Source organism: Sander lucioperca, chromosome 4 (assembly GCF_008315115.2).
Source record: "Sander lucioperca isolate FBNREF2018 chromosome 4, SLUC_FBN_1.2, whole genome shotgun sequence".
Classification (NCBI taxonomy): domain Eukaryota; kingdom Metazoa; phylum Chordata; class Actinopteri; order Perciformes; family Percidae; genus Sander; species Sander lucioperca.
In genome coordinates, this window is record NC_050176.1 from 20,558,173 (window position 1) to 20,575,300 (window position 17,128).

The 17,128-nt window shown below is 40.9% G+C and overlaps 1 protein-coding gene across 13 annotated transcripts in view; it reads right to left on the minus strand.

Moving 5' to 3' along the window:
* Positions 1-17,128, minus strand: part of fat1a (FAT atypical cadherin 1a) — an 82,451-nt gene that overhangs the window by 24,227 nt on the left and 41,096 nt on the right. For 10 of the 13 annotated variants that reach the window (XR_004105430.2, XR_004897211.1, XM_031302323.2 and 7 more), the window contains exons 6-13: positions 16,604-16,820; positions 15,068-15,136; positions 13,968-14,107; positions 6,442-6,717; positions 5,929-6,139; positions 1,241-5,314; positions 434-630; positions 147-300 (exon numbers count right to left, since the gene is read on the minus strand). Coding sequence is in view for 11 of the 13 variants with exons in the window: in XM_031302323.2 (XP_031158183.1) it covers positions 147-300; positions 434-630; positions 1,241-5,314; positions 5,929-6,139; positions 6,442-6,717; positions 13,968-14,107; positions 15,068-15,136; positions 16,604-16,820 (5,338 nt within the window). In the remaining 2 variants the exon portion in view is untranslated. The remainder of the gene's footprint in view (positions 1-146; positions 301-433; positions 631-1,240; positions 5,315-5,928; positions 6,140-6,441; positions 6,718-13,967; positions 14,108-15,067; positions 15,137-16,603; positions 16,821-17,128) is intronic. The other 3 variants (XM_031302326.2, XM_031302328.2, XM_031302327.2) reach the window with 1 other exon arrangement.

The window sequence follows — 17,128 nt, forward strand, 5'->3', positions numbered from 1 at the left end:
TAAGACTGTAGAATGTAAGACCGCTGTCGTGCTGAGCTGTCTTTTTAATTTTGGGGCTTGAAGCAGAGGGCCACATCACACAATCAGCACTCTTCTTCATACACATAAACATTTGCATCCATTCTTGTTAACACGCAGATACACACCTGTATCAGAGTCAATGATGAACAATTCAGATCCAACTCCCTGGAGCTCATAAGAGATTTGGGCGTTTGAGCGGATGTCGGCATCTGTTGCAGAGACCTGTAAGACGAGCCTGCCGGCAGGGGAGTCCTCTGGGACACTCTCGCTGTACAGGGACTGGGGGACGGATGAATAAGAGGAAAATGGAAGAGGGAAAGGAATGATAGTGAATACCAGCAAGAAAAGGGCACAACAAACACAAATTAAGTGCTGAAATGACAACACAGTCGGAAAAAAAAATGGAATTTACCTTTAGGCATACAGGGCTGTTGTCATTGGCATCCAGCACCTTGACCTCTATAACAGCTTTGGCAGTAAAGATGCCATCACTGGCAGTAATGTTAAGGAGATAATTGTCCTTCTCTTCACGGTCCAAGGGCTTCCTGACAGAGACCTTCCACTCATTCTGAATGTGTTCAATGGCAAATTGGCCAAGTGGGTCCCCTCCTGTTTGGTGTTAAAAAGAAATATAGCACTTCCGAATGATCAACAACTCAGAGGCAGCAAAGCAGCAGCAGTCATTAAAAAAACACAAGGATATGGGTCTGTCCAGCATTTTAAACTGCATTCCACTAAATATCTTTCAATAATTACTGAAATTATCTTCAGAAAGCAAACCCTTATTTCTAAATCAAATATGTTTGGTACACAAGTAATCCTGCAAACCAAGAAACAACAGAAAATGTAAATGAATTAATGCTGCATTCTGATTCCTTTTGATAATATTCCCAGACTAGTTAATTACACTTGCTAATTAGCACCAGAGGAAGTATTCCCTCCCAGTCCATTTCAAAGCATTATTCAGATAATTATATATTTCTGTATTATGATGACCTTAATATTTGCCTTGAGCTTTGGCAGATTAGGGGATAACTCAAGACTCCTAACAAATAATAGGACTGTGTAATGTTTCAAAGATGAGATATTATCATCATATTAAGTGGCATAAACGGATAATCCCCCCTTAACTCTGTTTATGAAAAACTGTTACACAAAGGAGTAGGGTGTAAACTGTCTGGGCTTACTTATAATATTTATAATAACAATAAATGCCCACCTGTGATAAAGTAGTTCACTTGTTTATTGATGTCCTCAGAATCATCATCTGTAGTGCTGAGTATAGCGATGACTCCGCTGGGAGGAGGGTCATCTTCACTGACTGTGCCTTTGTAGATCTCTGCAGTGAAGCGGGGCGGGTTGTCGTTCACGTCAGCGACAGTTACCTCCACTCTGGTGCCATTAACGTGTTGGACTTTGTCGCCTTGGTCTGTGGCTAGGACGGCGATTGTGTATTTGTTCATCTTTTCGCGGTCTAGCTCTTTTAAGGTGGTCACCCATCCAGTTTCACTATTAATAGCAAACAGCTCGGAGATCTCCTGCGAGTTCTGCTTGGGGTCGAGGCTGTAAACAACATGGCCGTTGGTTCCAGAGTCTTGGTCGGTGGCTTTGACTTGGATCACTTGAGCCCCACTTGGAAGGTTTTCCACAACGACAGCCTCGTAAGGGTGTGACTCAAAGACAGGTTTGTTGTCATTAAGGTCCTTCACTTGGATGTTAACATTTACAGATGTCACTATGTCATAGTTCTCATGTTTAGTTTGGGAAAGCAAAGTGAGTTGGTACCATTTGGTCGTCTCATGGTCAAGGCTTTTTTGAAGCTTTAAGGCCCCACTGTCACTGTCTACAACAAAAACCTCATCTTCATTGCTCTCGGGAGTGTTGCCCTTCACAAGGCTGTAAACGACTGGTTGCTCACTCTCAGCCTGAATTACATCGATCTCTGTGCCAATGGGAAGGTCTTCAGCAATTGTGTAGCGGTAATGTGGTTCAGCAAATTTGGGAATTGGTGTCTCTGGTGCAACAATCCTGATGTATACCTGTACAACAGAATGTTTGGGTGGATTCCCAGTATCCTTCGCCCTCACAAAAAATGCATAGAACTCATTTTCAAGTCCAATGAGACTCTCTTTGGTTGTAATGACTCCAGAGGTTGGGTGGATTTCAAAGTTCTCCTCCACATTTTCAACATCTGCTTCGATTGAATACTCAATGTCAGCATTGCTTCCCTCATCCATGTCTGAAGCAGCAATTTTAACCACAGAGGTTCCCCTTGGGACATCTGATGCGATAGTGGCTTTGTACTCAGCTGCCCTGAATTGTGGGGCATTGTCATTGACATCTGTGAGAATGACATTCACTATAGAAAAGCCTACTTTTCCACCGCCGTCTTTAGCTATAAGAGAAATAGGAATAACCTTTTCAACTGTAATTTCACGATCAAGGCTCTCAAGAGTGAAAATCTCTCCATTTTCATTGACAGAAAATTTGTCTTTTGCAAAGTCATTGACAATCTGGTATGTTATTTGCCCATAAATGCCTTCGTCATCATCTGTCGCCTTTGCTTCTGCTACCAAGGTACCAATAGGTGAGTTTTCAACAAGCTCTACCACATAGTCCACCTGAGAGAAGGTGGGGTTGTGGGAGTTGGCGCCAGTAACTGTTACCATGACAAGGGCTGAGCTTCTGAATACACCGTCTGATACTGATACATTGAGTTTGTAAAGAGGCTGCATATGTGGCCGACGGTGGTTGGAAATGGCAATGGCGCCTGTGTGTTTGTCGATGGAAAAGTTCTGATCCTCATTGCCGGATATAATGGAGAACTCCAACGTATCGGAGTCTGAGCTATCAGCATCCGATGCCTGGACTTGGGTGATGAAGTGTCCACGCGGGGCTAACTCGCTAATAGTAGTTTTGTAAGTGTGCTCTGTAAATATTGGAGCATTGTCATTCAGGTCGGTAACGTCTATCGTCACAATGACATCACTCGATAGGGCTGGAACTCCTCCGTCCACAACGCGGACTCTCAGCTTGTGCTGCTGGATCTCCTCATGATCAAGAACTTGGGCTGTAGAGATTATTCCTGTGTGACGGTCAATAGTGAAATAATCTGAACTCTTCCCTTTTTCCTCAACCAGCTGAAAGAATACTTCTTGGTTATTACCAGTATCAGGGTCTTTGGCATCAACTTGCAAAATTGATGTACCAATGACAGAGGCCTCTGAAATATTGGCATAGTACGCCTTCGACAGGAACACAGGGGCGTTGTCATTTACATCTTCCAGTATGATATCAACAAACACTTCAGAGTGTGCTCCAGTCAGAGAATCTGTGGCTCTTACATTTAATTTATAGGCAGGGTGTGTCTCAAAGTCCAGAGGCTGAATCACATGAATAACACCTGTGTTGAAATCAATTGAGAACTGTTTGAAAGGATCTCCTTCAGAGATGGTGTACACAATACGAGGGCCTTCAGAATCATTGGCCTGTACATGAAGCACAGGTGTGTGTAAGGGAATGTTTTCAGGGATTTCAATGCTGTAAAAGGGCTTCTCAAACACAGGCATTGCTTTGTTCACCACTGTTATTGGCACTTCTACTTCTGCTGTGAGTGCTACCTCTCCATTATCCTTTGCCATAACAATGACGACAAAGTCTGTGTTGAGCGAATCCTTTTCAAATTTCTTTTTGAGGGTGATTTCACCAGAGGGGCTAATTTGAAAGTGCTCCTGGTGTTCCTTCAGGTGATAATAGATTTCTGCATTCGGGCCCATGTCTTTGTCCACTGCTGTGACTTGTCGGATGACCTGGCCTTCCTCCGCGTCCATCTGGACCAGGGCATGATAGGGAAGGTTCACAAACATAGGTTTGTTGTCATTTACATCTTCCACTGTCACAGTTACAAGAACGTGAGCCCCATCTTCAGATTTGTCCTCTCTGGTGACCTCAACAACTATATCAAATGTGTCCTGTGCCTCGCGATCAAATGGAATCCCAGTGGTTGAGATTACTCCAGATGTGCGGCTGATTTCAAATCTGCTGTCAGGGTTCAAAATTTTGTAAAACAAGGGCTCGTTCACCTGGTTCCCAACAGCAGCAATGACAGCTAGTGTTTTTTTCTCAGAAAGGTTTTCTTGGATGTGGGCTTTGTAGGACTCCCTGGTGAACTTCAGCTTACTCTCCTTGTTTTCCTTTACATTTATCTTCACTGTAGCAACAGTAGCAAATCTACCATCGGAAACCCTGACCTTTAATTCATATCTGCTCCTGAGCTGTGTGATATTCTGAATAGAAATTATGCCTGCGATTGGATCAATTTTAAATTTATCACCAATATTTCCCTCAGAGATGGAGAAGATAAGTTTGGAGTTAGGCCTAGAGTCTGAGTCTGTAGCATTGACTTTAATGACTTCCACCCCTTTGTAAGTTGGCACTACGACGGTTGTCTCATAGAGTTCTTGGCTAAAAACTGGTGGACAGTCATTAACATCAATTACTTCAACGGTCACGTTGGCTGGCGTCTCTGCAAATAGCCGTGGCATTCCTAGATCATGGACCTGGACTGTGAAGCGGAAAACACTCCTCTGTTCATAATCCAAAGCTGCTGTGATTCTGATTGCTCCCGTGCTTGAGTCAATGGCGAAATAGTTATGTGCGTAAGGTTCGACAATTTGGTAGATGAGCATGGCATTCTGGTCACAATCAGCATCAGAGGCACGAATGACAAAAGGAGTGTTTTCACGGGTCAGAACAACACTGTTGACTGGGGCAGACTCGCTGATTACTCCTTTGAATTCCCTCTGGAGAAAGATTGGAGTATTGTCATTTTCATCCTTGAGATGAATCAGTAGAGTTGCGTTGCTGGAAAGTCCCGCCATGTTGGTGCCCTGTATGATGAGCTTGTATTGAGAGGCGGTCTCATAGTCTAAAGCTTTCTGGGTCACAACCACTCCCGAGTTAGGGTTTATATCAAATGCGTGGTTGATGTTCCCACCTTTTATTTGATAGAAAACAGATGACTGGCTGTCGGCTGTGACCAAGCTCACAAAACTTCCTGGATGGACTGATTCACTGACTTCTGCAGAGAACTCTTTTTCGGTGAATCTGGGGGCTGCATTGTCAGAAACTGTTACCATAATGTGTACATTGGCTGTAGTTGACAGTGGAGGTATTCCATTATCAGATGCTTTAACGGTCAGTTCAAACAGGGTCTTGCTGCTGCGATCAAGCTCTTTGGCTACTGTAATTGTCCCAAGAACAGGGTTGATGGCAAATGAGTTTGCAACATTTCCTGTAAGAAATAGACAACAAAAGAAGAATATATTAATGTGGCTGTACTAGAAATATTTTCCAATTCTGATCCATGTGCCTGGTAATTAATGCAAAACATATATGCTCAAAACAAACAAATAATTTTGCTACGTGTTGTACCAGGAAGATGTGGTTGACAAGCATTTGCAACGTCAAAGTCCTTTTCAAGCTAGTCGTCTAAACCATCAGTTTCACTCAAAACAAAGCAAGCAACAATTCAATTACACTAAGTAATTTTAGCTATGTCAAATATGCATGTATTCAAACAAAAAGCTAATAGCCACATGTTTCTTGTTCTCATAAAACAGCATATTGTAGGAGAAAATCATCGTGGGAAATTCTGAGGGGGGATCTACCCATCTCTCACGTATTTGGAGATCCTCTAGACAAAGTCTCCAATATTCTCCTACTCTTTGTAAAGTATTCCATTCATAATCAAGATCCAGTGGGCAGCAGGACTCAAGATGACTCATGCATTTTTTACGAGCTGATTTCATTTGCATTCATTTACAATGAAAGCTTTCTGCTATGAGAAAAGAAACTAGGGAAATTGTGGCTCAACAGAATGGCACAGCAACTTTTGTGTGCATTTACCTGATTCAATGCTGTAGACAATGTCTGCGTTATAGCCCTTGTCTTTGTCAAGAGCTGTGACCTGGAGCACAGCCGAGCCTACGGCTGCGGATTCAAACACACGGCCAGAGTAAGGTGTGCCTATAAACCAGGGTGCATTGTCATTAGTGTCATCCACATTGACAATAACACGCACAAGGTTCCTCTTTACTGGGATGTCTTGGTCTCGGACCTAGAGAGTGAAATTTAAAAAGAGACAGACGAGGAGGGGGGGAAGAAAAGGAAGAAACAGTGACAGACAAAGAGTGTCAGAGCCCTCAAGCGATAATTCATACTTCAATAGTAACATAATAAAACAGCAAATTATTCATATTTTGAAAAGCATAGAAAAAAACAAACGTATCTTAATTTCACGGATGTTTAATTTTTCCAATAAAGCAAACATTTCCAAAATAAACTCCATTAAACCATATGTAGGAACATTTTGTAATTTATCAAGCTATTGCTAAATTGTCAGTGTTCATTGATTCATACCATGACGGTGAGGATGTGACGATGCATGGTCTCATGATCCAGTCGCTCAGCGGTGTACAGCGTGCCAGTTCCTGGGTCTAGTCTGAACTTCCTCAGGCTGAAGGGATCGGTGCTGCTCAGGAGAGTAAAGGTCAGTTTGTTCTTCTCGTCTCTGTCCACGGCGCTGATCTGCAGCACCTCAGTCCCTGCTGGTTTGTCTTCAGGGACATTAACCTCATACACCTCCTGAGAGAACTGTGGCCGGTGGTTGTTGGTGTCAATGACACGGATAAGCACCTATAGAAGAAAAATGCATTTTAGATATTTTAATATACATTTTTAACACCGGACTTACATCATCTCCCAAAATACTTCAGATGGCCATGTTTCAGAGGATAAATGGATGGCTGTATCAGTCAAAACAATTCAAGTGTTACAAGTTACTGATGAACATTTAATTGATGAAAAGCACGAAGAGGGTAATTGTGAAGCAGTGGTCCCCAAACTGGATTAAGTTTCTGTAAGGGTTAAATTACATACTCCAAAAAAAAACCAATAATAACCAGAAAACTAGTGTGAGTGTAAATTTACACAAACACATTTAACTTGAACTTTAAGTCCTCCCATGCTCTTCAGTAATGTGCAGTGTTATGTCGATATAGACCAAATCGATACATACATCTGATGGCAAAAGCAATATTTTAACTGAAGTGCAACTTGATGCTGCTAACAGTGAAAACAAGAAATCAATGCTGAAAAACCACAATGCATCTAAATGAACTGTGAGCTACGTACAGGAGTGGGTTATTAAATTGAGAGTACATGTGTAATCAACCATTCAACAGTGAGTTGTCAACTGTGATAGGATAGAAAGCCGATCCATGGATATTAACAACATATGACATGTCTAAAAGTCATATACGTTTTAGGATGGTTAAACATGTTTTAGTGTTACTGTTTAGCAGATACAATATTCTGCTTATGTTATGTATGAAAACATACTCAAATCCATGAAACCAATCTCTACACATGTGCTTCTTGCTTTGGACAGCAAAAGGTGCAGTCCCTGTGTTTTTTGCCACACACACACACACACACACACACACACACACACACACACACACACACACACACAACAAAGAATCTAACATCCCCAAACTGTAAAATTCCACTGGGAGCATGTTTTATCAACACCAGCCACTCGTCTAGTGGACTTCCGACAGAGGATTATGGAGAGCTGCTGGAATGCCATCTCTGCTTCCCAGACCAGCGAGGGGCTTCTACCGTTGCCAAACATGAGGAACAAAGGGATCAGCATAGATTAGACACCTGCATACCAAACACCAGGGGGTGATGTCCCATAAGGAAAAAGGCAAAGCCGAGCTGTTTGGTGCAGGAACAGTGAAGGGGACTATAGTCACAATAGTTCTGACCAGTTGACAGCTCACTAGCTGACCAGGATTTGTCAGATCTCTGGTCAATACAAATGCCCACTGTTGTTTTTCGTCATAATACTGTTTGTTGAGCCTATATCAGAGACAAATATAGAATCAACCTGACAGCACTGATAACATTTACAATCTGCTGTGTGCTGTGATGTTGGCAATGCTGTTGAAGCTCACAGATGTCATCTTGCAGGGGGAGCGTTGGGCTGCATGCTGTCTGTCAGTGCTAAAAAAAACTGGCTGTTTGCCACAAGTCATGTGTCATGAGTGACCCATGTCGCACTGCTAATCAGGATGCGTAATGTAAAATAAATATAATTTCCTAATGTGAAATTTACCCTGAAACAGCGTATGAAATAGGGCCTCTAGTGTATGTTGCACCCTCAGCGGGCTGACAAGCTATCTCTTTCCAAGCATGTCTTCTCATGTCATGCCAGACATCATATAGCACCACATCCGCGATGTCTCACAATAAATCTTTCACACACGCAGATGCACATGCATGCACCCCCACACACAGGCTTATAACATTTGCACTTCCAAACATGCATCCACACAAAGAGGCTGTCCAATGTGTCTCAATCTGGCCAGGGCCAGATAACACGTCTTGTGAATAGTGAGGAAGGTGGCAAGAGCTGATAGTGCTGTCAAGAAGCAGAAAGGAATGGAACCTGGTCAGTAGTATCCACATCTATCCACAATGTACTATGTCAGATGGTTTAGAAAGCACACAAAAGGCTATTCAGCCTCTATATGCACACAAACTCGGTTGTTCCTTTTGCAAGGAGGCTCTACAACACTTCAAAGGAACTTTGCCCCCAAACATCACAAAGCAGCATGATACAGCCTGACTGCAGCAGAAATGCTGGTGTAGAAGAAAACTCTGTAGTATATGGCTTCCTCTGGGAAATCTGAAGAGGAACAAGATTGAGACTGAGACACAGACGTGACAGATGGAGATACTAAAGACAAAAAAAGTGCTGTGAGGGTGAGATGAGAGTATGAAAGAGAAGTGACGGTGAAAAAACAAAAGAAAGCTCAGGGAAATGGTCAAATTTAGAAAAGACAGGTTGTGGGTGGGAATGACAGAAATACACAAACAGAATAAAATGCATAAAAAAAGAAGTCCTAGATACAATAGTCAGCTTTGATAATGAAGGTAAGAAAACATAACTGTGACTGAATAAGGTAAGCCTTCGAGTGAGACATAAAGAGAGTCTTTGTAATGTGGACTGAGATAACATGAGAAACAGCAGACCAGGAACAGATTGTGAGCAGAACAGCTTGAGGTACTTCTGCATGGCCACGGGAGGATGTCATATAGTTGGAGGTGGGGGAAGGGAGGCTGGGCTGCATGCCGAGTCTGCCTTGTTGGCGCAGCTCCTGGCTATGAGGTGCCCGAGCTAGAATGCGGCACCCCTTGTCTACATCATCAGCTGATCCTTCAGAGACGCCTTCATGGAATTACAGCGTTCAAATGGAAAGCACGTAACAGAAAGGCCGACTGTTTCCCATAGACCTCCCACAGACCATGAGCTTCATACTGATATCACCACTGGAGCCCCAGGCAGGTTGGAGTTAACATTATGTTTCAATTTTCAGTTCATAGTTTGTCACTGTCATTCGAACATAAAATAAACATTCAAAAAGAAAAGCGTGCTTAAGAGATCACAAAAGAAAACAGAGCCTTCTGAATAACGAAACACCTTTTGTGTGTTGTGTATCCAGAATAAAAGGACACATAGGGGCTTGCATTGTGCTCATTGTCCTCCTGTGCCATGCGTAGGAGAGGAAGCCCCCCTGCCAGGTGGCAGGTTCTGGGCAAAGGCAGGGCACTGGCACCAAGCACTCCAACATGTTCCCAAAACAGGATTAACACAGCCCACTATCCACAGAGGTCCGGCGCCCTTGTTTGCATTTTATTCTACCTAAAGAGAATAATCATCATCATCATGCCTGCATGCCTGGCCAATAAATGTGGAGCTCCTTGAAAAACGGAGAGGGAGAAAATCAGAAAGAAAGACAAAGAGGGATAGAGGAAGAGAGAGCGAGAGAGAGAGAGAGAGAGAGAGAGAGAGAGAGAGAGAGAGAGAGAGAGAGAGAGGGAGAGAGAGAACAAAAAGGGAGAAAAAAACATTCCAAGGAGAGAGAAAATAGGCCATACCGTCTGGCAGCACAGCTTCCACATGACTTTGATTTGAGGAATAGATAAGTCCGACATTGTGTGTGATCGGGTAGATCTAATTTGCAGTGGAATTCACTATGACTTTTTTTAAAAGGTAAACATACTGTCCGCAAAGAAAACTAATTCATATTCAATAACAAACAACTCTTTTGCATTGGATATGCAAACACAGATACAGAGACAATTGATTACTCTGAACATCTGTCCTTTATGTAATAATCTACAGATTATAAAATGTCTTCAATGGTTTATTCTAATTTTGAACAATCAGGTGAATTAACTAAGGGGTTAATATTATTTGCCTGCCTTGAAAAGGCAATGAGCCAAGCAACTTAAAAAGTAAATGAATACATTTCAGTGTGGTTTGACAAAATCTTCAAAACCATAGCCCCATTGGTTACGCGTAACAAAAAAAACAAAACATGTATTTCTCTGCAAGAGGTGCATTTACAGTTTTCTGTTAAAAGCCCTGCTGACAGAGCAAATACTGTCAATGCTGAACAATGTTATCGGATAAACAAGTTAGTAGCCAAAACACTCAGATGGATTTCCTGAAACATGAAGCACTCAGTACTCTGAATCCTCAGGACATTTGAGGCCCCCCGCCGCAAATATGTGCAAGTCAACCGACTGATACTGTATGTGATATATCAAATGTGAAAGAAATGGAGGCAGACTATTTAAGATGTCAGTGTTTTCAATCATTTTTCCTGGTTACAAAATTGTCTATTTGAAATTGATGTAATGTGAATTGCTTTGCTTTATTACAGTTCTATTAACTATGTCCTCTTGTGTCTTCTTGTCTGTAACTACATGTTATTATATGCTGCTGCATGTCTTGGCCAGGTCACCTTTGAAAAAGAGATTCTTAATGTCAATGGGTTTCTCCTGTTCAAATAAAGGTTATAATAAATAATCAATATGAAATAAAAAAATATGAAGGATATACTACACTGAAGACAGATGGTTCTTTCTCACCTAAATTGCAATTTTCAAAACAACAAAAGCATACAGCCCAACACAAGTTAGGATTTTTTTTTGTGGGAAAAAATAATACAACAATACATTTCCACTTTCAGGGATGTCTTTATATTACTAGCCTACAATTTTTGGGGATTGCTAAAGTCTCTGATGATAATACTGTATGCCTTTTTCAGTCACCTATTTGGCTCTCAGCATATATCAGGCAACTGGCCTAAATCATGTCACAAGTTTGGTTTATGGAGCATACAAATTCAGTAAATCCGTTCCCTCTATGGAAAACAGCTGACCTACAGTGATCAGCTGGGTCCACAGGACTGTATCTTAGATACTAGCACTCATCTACAAGAGAGCCTATCAGACACAGCTCTAATAATACATTAAAAAGGCATGTGCATGCAGAGCGAAACAGTGCCCTGTTGCAGGAAATAAGCTTTATCTGATATACTGTACAAGTGATTATTCTTTGACCCATTTCTTGTGTGAAACTGGTGGTTGAAATGAGCCGTGATGGCTTGTAGAGATGGATTTTAATAAAGCTGATCACCAAGCAGTAACAGTCAAACTTGTGATCATGTGAGGAAAATTTGAGGTAGTGTGCAAAGTATGCTGCTATAACTTTTGAAGATAGGCAGTCGGGCAGTCTAGGTGTTTTTGGTGTAAATGACATTTCATAACATCACTATTAAACATCAAACTAAATTATATCATTCCCTGTCATGTGAAAGGGTTGCCAGTACAGTCGGCCCCACTGAGAATCAAGCTCCTCCTGAGAATTGGATCTTTTGAATAAGTTAACCTTTGAATGTGATTAATTTGACTTAAAATGTCACAGCCTGCAGTATTGCTGAGACGCTTTTAAATAAGTGTCTGTTGCCAGGGCTTTAAAGAAAAGTGCTTAATGTGGAGAGAAAATCATGGCTGAGAAAATAGGTACTGTGGCTGTTTTTTAAGGTTCTGCACTAAACTAAAGGACGTGCTGCTTCCTCGGATGAGCTGCAAAATGCCAGGGAAGGCGACGCTTCATCCAAGGCTCAGTGGAGCACAGCAGCCAGATGATGAAAGGCTTTATTCATACGGAGTGACAACAAATAGATTCTTTTCCAGCTACAGTTCTCTGAAGCGCCGCTTTGAGGACAAAGGACAAAACATTTTGAATGCCACCATCCCATATGACCTAAAACGACCATGTAAAAAAACTTCAAAATCTCATGGACAAGGCATGACCATCTCAACAAAAACCAAAAACCACTTCCATGCTTAAAAGCTTTTATCATGGCAGTTCAGCTTTGGTATCAGCTGGGGAGCAAGATATATGCAAGAAGGATTAAATTAGCATATTAATATATTAAAATGCCAGTATGCCACTGCTTTGGAAGTTTTTGGAAACAACTTTAACTTTCATCTTTCATCAAAATGGTTCACATAGGGTCTTATACAGTAGTACCTAATACTTGTCTTCTACTGCATATAAGCTTATTTCAGTTGATTTGGCAGTTTCCGGATTGTAGCATGAGCATACTTGTATATGTATGAGTGTAATAGATTCAGATATTTAGAGTCTCTTCAGAAAATACCAAAGCAATCTGTTTCTCTCAGAGAATATTCACAGGTTCAGAGAGGGAGAAACACAGCAGAGGGAGGAGTGAAGGGGGCTCAAGAATGTACTGTATGCTTAAAAAAAAAATAGCTCTGGCTAGACGGCACCATCATCACAGAAGCTCTGCGTCAGGAATGAGACAATGGAAGATTCCTGGAGTTCAATGCTCAACTCTAGATGGGAGAGAACAGAGGAGGAGGAACACTGACTACCCATGTCATGGTTTGAAATCTTGTTCAACAAAAGTGTATTCATTAAGTCTGCTTTAGAAGATTTCTTTCTTTCTTTCTATAAAAACATAACTGTTCATTCCACTGAATCCGAACTAACCCTTTAAAACGCCAGCAGTCGACCAGCAACTGCCGTGTTCTATGAGGTAAAATTACTGCTTTTGTCAAAGGAGTCTGGTGGCTCTGAAGAGAGCATAGATGGATATAATGGCTTCAGTTCCTCACTGGAAACTGTCTGACAGCAACTCAAAGCACTGAATATATTCTAAATAAAGCATACTTAAACCAATACCTCATACAACCCCACTTAAAAAAAATCCTTTAAAATAAAAAGTTTGAGGGAATATGCTCATTTGCTTTATATCAATCCAAAATATCAATCTACAGCCAGGAGATGGTTAATTTATCTTAGGACTAGGAAGACTAGGAAACAAGGGGGAACCACTACCCTGGCTCTGTCAGAAAGGGGAAAATCTCCCTACCTTACCACCTCTAAAGTTTTGGGAGTCTTTTCATCACTGTAAGGTTGCCAGTGACCCAGCGAAGCACTTCACCCGGGTACAAAATAGTCCCACACATAACCTCAACATAGTCTCCCCGTTTCCAGTCCTAATGCCAAGCCAAACATGGAAGCTGCTGGTTGTAGCCTTGCATTGAACAGACAGATATGAGAGTGGTATTATCTAAATCTTTTTTTTTTTTTTTTTTTTTTAATCTATCTCCCTAACTGGTGATTCAACACAATTTAACCACACCACACAGGCAGCAACAGACAATAAAAGAAGATGTCTTTTAACAGCACAGCCTGACCATATTATATACTGTACCATATTTTTTGTGTTACCTCTCCAGTTTTTTTCAAGGCTACACTAAATAATTAGAAGTCAGGTCATGTAATGATGTAATGAGACTCCAACCAATAAACTGTCATTTTCCCGGGCCAGTTGAGAGCATCACAACGTAAACACATCACAACTATCAGGACAGTTAGGACAATGCTTCACTCATTACCCGTCCCTTTGCTCCTGCTATTTCTCACATGAGAAAAACAGAACCATGACAACTGCCTCATCAGCTTCCAACAGTTTCATTAGTGTTTCAATTACCTGGGTGCTGACAGTTCGTGTCCCATCTGTGGCTTCCACCGTCAAGTTGTAATTTGATTTCTGCTCAGAGTCCAGGGGCCGTGCAACAATCAAGGTTCCACTGGCCTTGCCCACGTCAAAGCGGCTGTCGTAATTACCACCTGTGGAATTATTATTATTTTTTTGTACAAACAAGGAAGGACAAAAGATTAGTGACAAATCATCGCTTAGTTGTGTGCATGTAGCAAGGTTACACAAACACAAAATGGGGGGCGCTGAGATGGGCATACAAACATCCTTTTTTTTGTTTTGTTGCTGTGCTGATGTCAAAGACAATAATGAATAGATACAGTAATGTTGATGATATCATTAACTATCAGTACAGATTTGGTTTTGATCTAAAAAAGTATTGACATAATAGCTTTTTCATGCAATTCATTCTAACACAAACAGGATGGGTACATAACAGTGATGAATGTATACTAGGGCTGCACATATGCAATAAGCGATGACGTTGTTGAATATCGCGATAACGATATTACTTGCGATAAATAAACGGATATTAAAGTGTACTCAGTTCTGCTGCTTTCAGTATTTTGCTAAAATACAACACACTGCTTGTTGAATTAAAAACAAATCATTTCCAACATTCTTTTAGTGAACAAATTGACCATTGAATTGATATAAAGGCACCACTAAAAGAAGAATGGCATTACATTTTAATGTGTGGTTTTCTAGTGATATTTTCTTTCAACTAGCTAAAAAAATGTTTTGTGTCTCGCAGCCTTGCACGAGTTGATATTGCGATGACGATAAAAAAAAAAAATGACATATTGTGCAGCCCTGTATAACACCACAATACATCCTTTTATATACCATGATGCTAAACTCCACACAACAGTGGTTATAAAATGGAGCTCTAATTCACACAAGGTAAGGAGAGAAGGTTTCCCCTTCTTCTCTTGAGACTCTTAATCAGGTCACAGGTTTAGGGGGAAAAATGTGACACAACATCAATCCAGCAGCACAACACAATTGAACCACAGCCAACAGGCAGCACCAACACAGTGTAGGATGATCTCTTAATACAGCACAGCCTATTAGGAAATCCCAGCAGCTACCTTCTGCTGTACAGTTGTGGTCACAAGCCATCTGTAGGATGTAAAACATCTCAGTATCCTCTATGCCGTCTTGCAAAAATCCAACCAAACAGAACATTCCAGAGAAAAGAGGAAAGCAGTAAGCAGAGCACAGAAAGAGAGAAGAGAAGAAAAGAGACGTGTCAGTCAGACATTGATTAAAGGGAGGACAGGCTGGCAGGAAGGAAGAGGCAAGCATTTTTGAAAGCAGTCAATTTAAGTCTTCTCATGCACAAAGTGCCTTTCAAAAAATTAAAAAGAAAACACATTCAAGAGAGGACAAATTAAATTTCAACACTTCAAAACCGAGCTGCCAATTAAAATTGAAAGGCAATATACTAAATCTCACTTGGCTCACACAGGGAAGCTAGGACAACTATCAATATTTATTGTTTGTGAGCTATTCATTCATGATACAATTGTATAATCTAATCTGCTCTACAAAGGCAGAGAGCAGTAATACAGACACAGTGAAACTGATAAGCTTTAAAACTGGCTGACTGGTAACTGGTTTGTCTTCATTTTATGCATGTTTAGGTTGATGAAGAACCTACATACATTAACTGCCATAAATGCTGCACTGCACCTGCCTTTTTACACTCTTCAATCACAGTATTTACGGACAAAATGTGTTCTTTCACCTTTTTTGTCCATTTTGGATAATTTTAAAAAAACAAACAACTTTATTTTAATTAAAGTCTATAATTATAGGAATTAAATGTCTAAATGTCTAATTCAATATTTTAAGGTAGTAAATAATTCACATGAAATCCACTTGAGTCAAAAGTTTAGATCGCAGCTACTGCCACACTGCTAAGCTAGTTTAGCTGAAATTTAGCTGTTCTCCATCATAACTGGATTTATCTACAGCCTCCACATTTAGTAGCAAACTGAATTATCAATATGTTGGTTCATCAAAATGGATATTTTTCAGGGAAACATCTGTGAGTACATTTAGTTTTAGCTTTAGCTAAGGCTAGCCGTGGCTATCTTCCCCGCTAGCTTACACTTGATGTGCCTCTACTGCTTTTAGCTGTCTAGTTGTCTTACATTCTGTAAACAATACTATGCTGTTTTCACAAAAATTATACATTTCTATGGCATGATACTTTTTCATATTGTTAAACAAATGCCAGAAAGTCAGTTTTGACCTAATCTACACGTATAGTGACTGCATATTGGCTTTGTAAGGCAGCCAACTTGGCTAAGGAAGTCAGATTTTTACCTGAAAACTTGGGAATGCCAGCTGAAAATGTTTGTTCAAATTTGACTTCTCAATGCCATGCGGTCTAATATGACGAACAACTTAAACTCATAATATACTTTGTACTATAAAACAATATTGTCTTTTAAATTACAGTTTTTAATTTTCTATATTACCCAGACATATCACGCACAAACACTATGTTAGTCCTAAAAAGACCTTTTCCACCTACGGTGCATTTCTATGACATGGAGCTTTTCTGCAGTATGCATGCATACACACAAAGACAGAGAACCATGTGAAGGAGGCAATACCTGTGATTTCAAACCACACGGGAACTTCGGAGGATTCTGTGGCGACGACCCCCACCATGTGCGCCACAGGGTCGCTTTCCATTACAGAAAAGGTGAATGGGGACTCCTCGAAAAGCAGGGGAGCTGCATCGGCTGGCAATTCTGGCTTGGGAATCCACTCGATATGCAGACGACAAGAGGAGGATTTCTGAGGGCGTCCATTGTCGACGGCTTTAATCTGAGAGAGAGGTGGGGAATGAAAGACGTTACACAGTGTTATGCAAGATTTTGTTGCAAATGAGTTTCTGTGCAGCTCTCTGGTTGGTCCTCTGCCTGACACTCTTCAGGAGTAAAATGTTTGGTTATGTAGCTTGCTAGTGCTTACAGCTAAAATACTCCACTAAACCATATTAAATTGTAGTAAAGTATAAACACTGATTTATGGCACTACTTCACAGAAGTGGTTGTGTTTCAATCGTAAAAGCTTTTCTATACTTTGAGCTATCAACGTCGCAAGAGAACCATGCATTTCGAATAACAAAACAC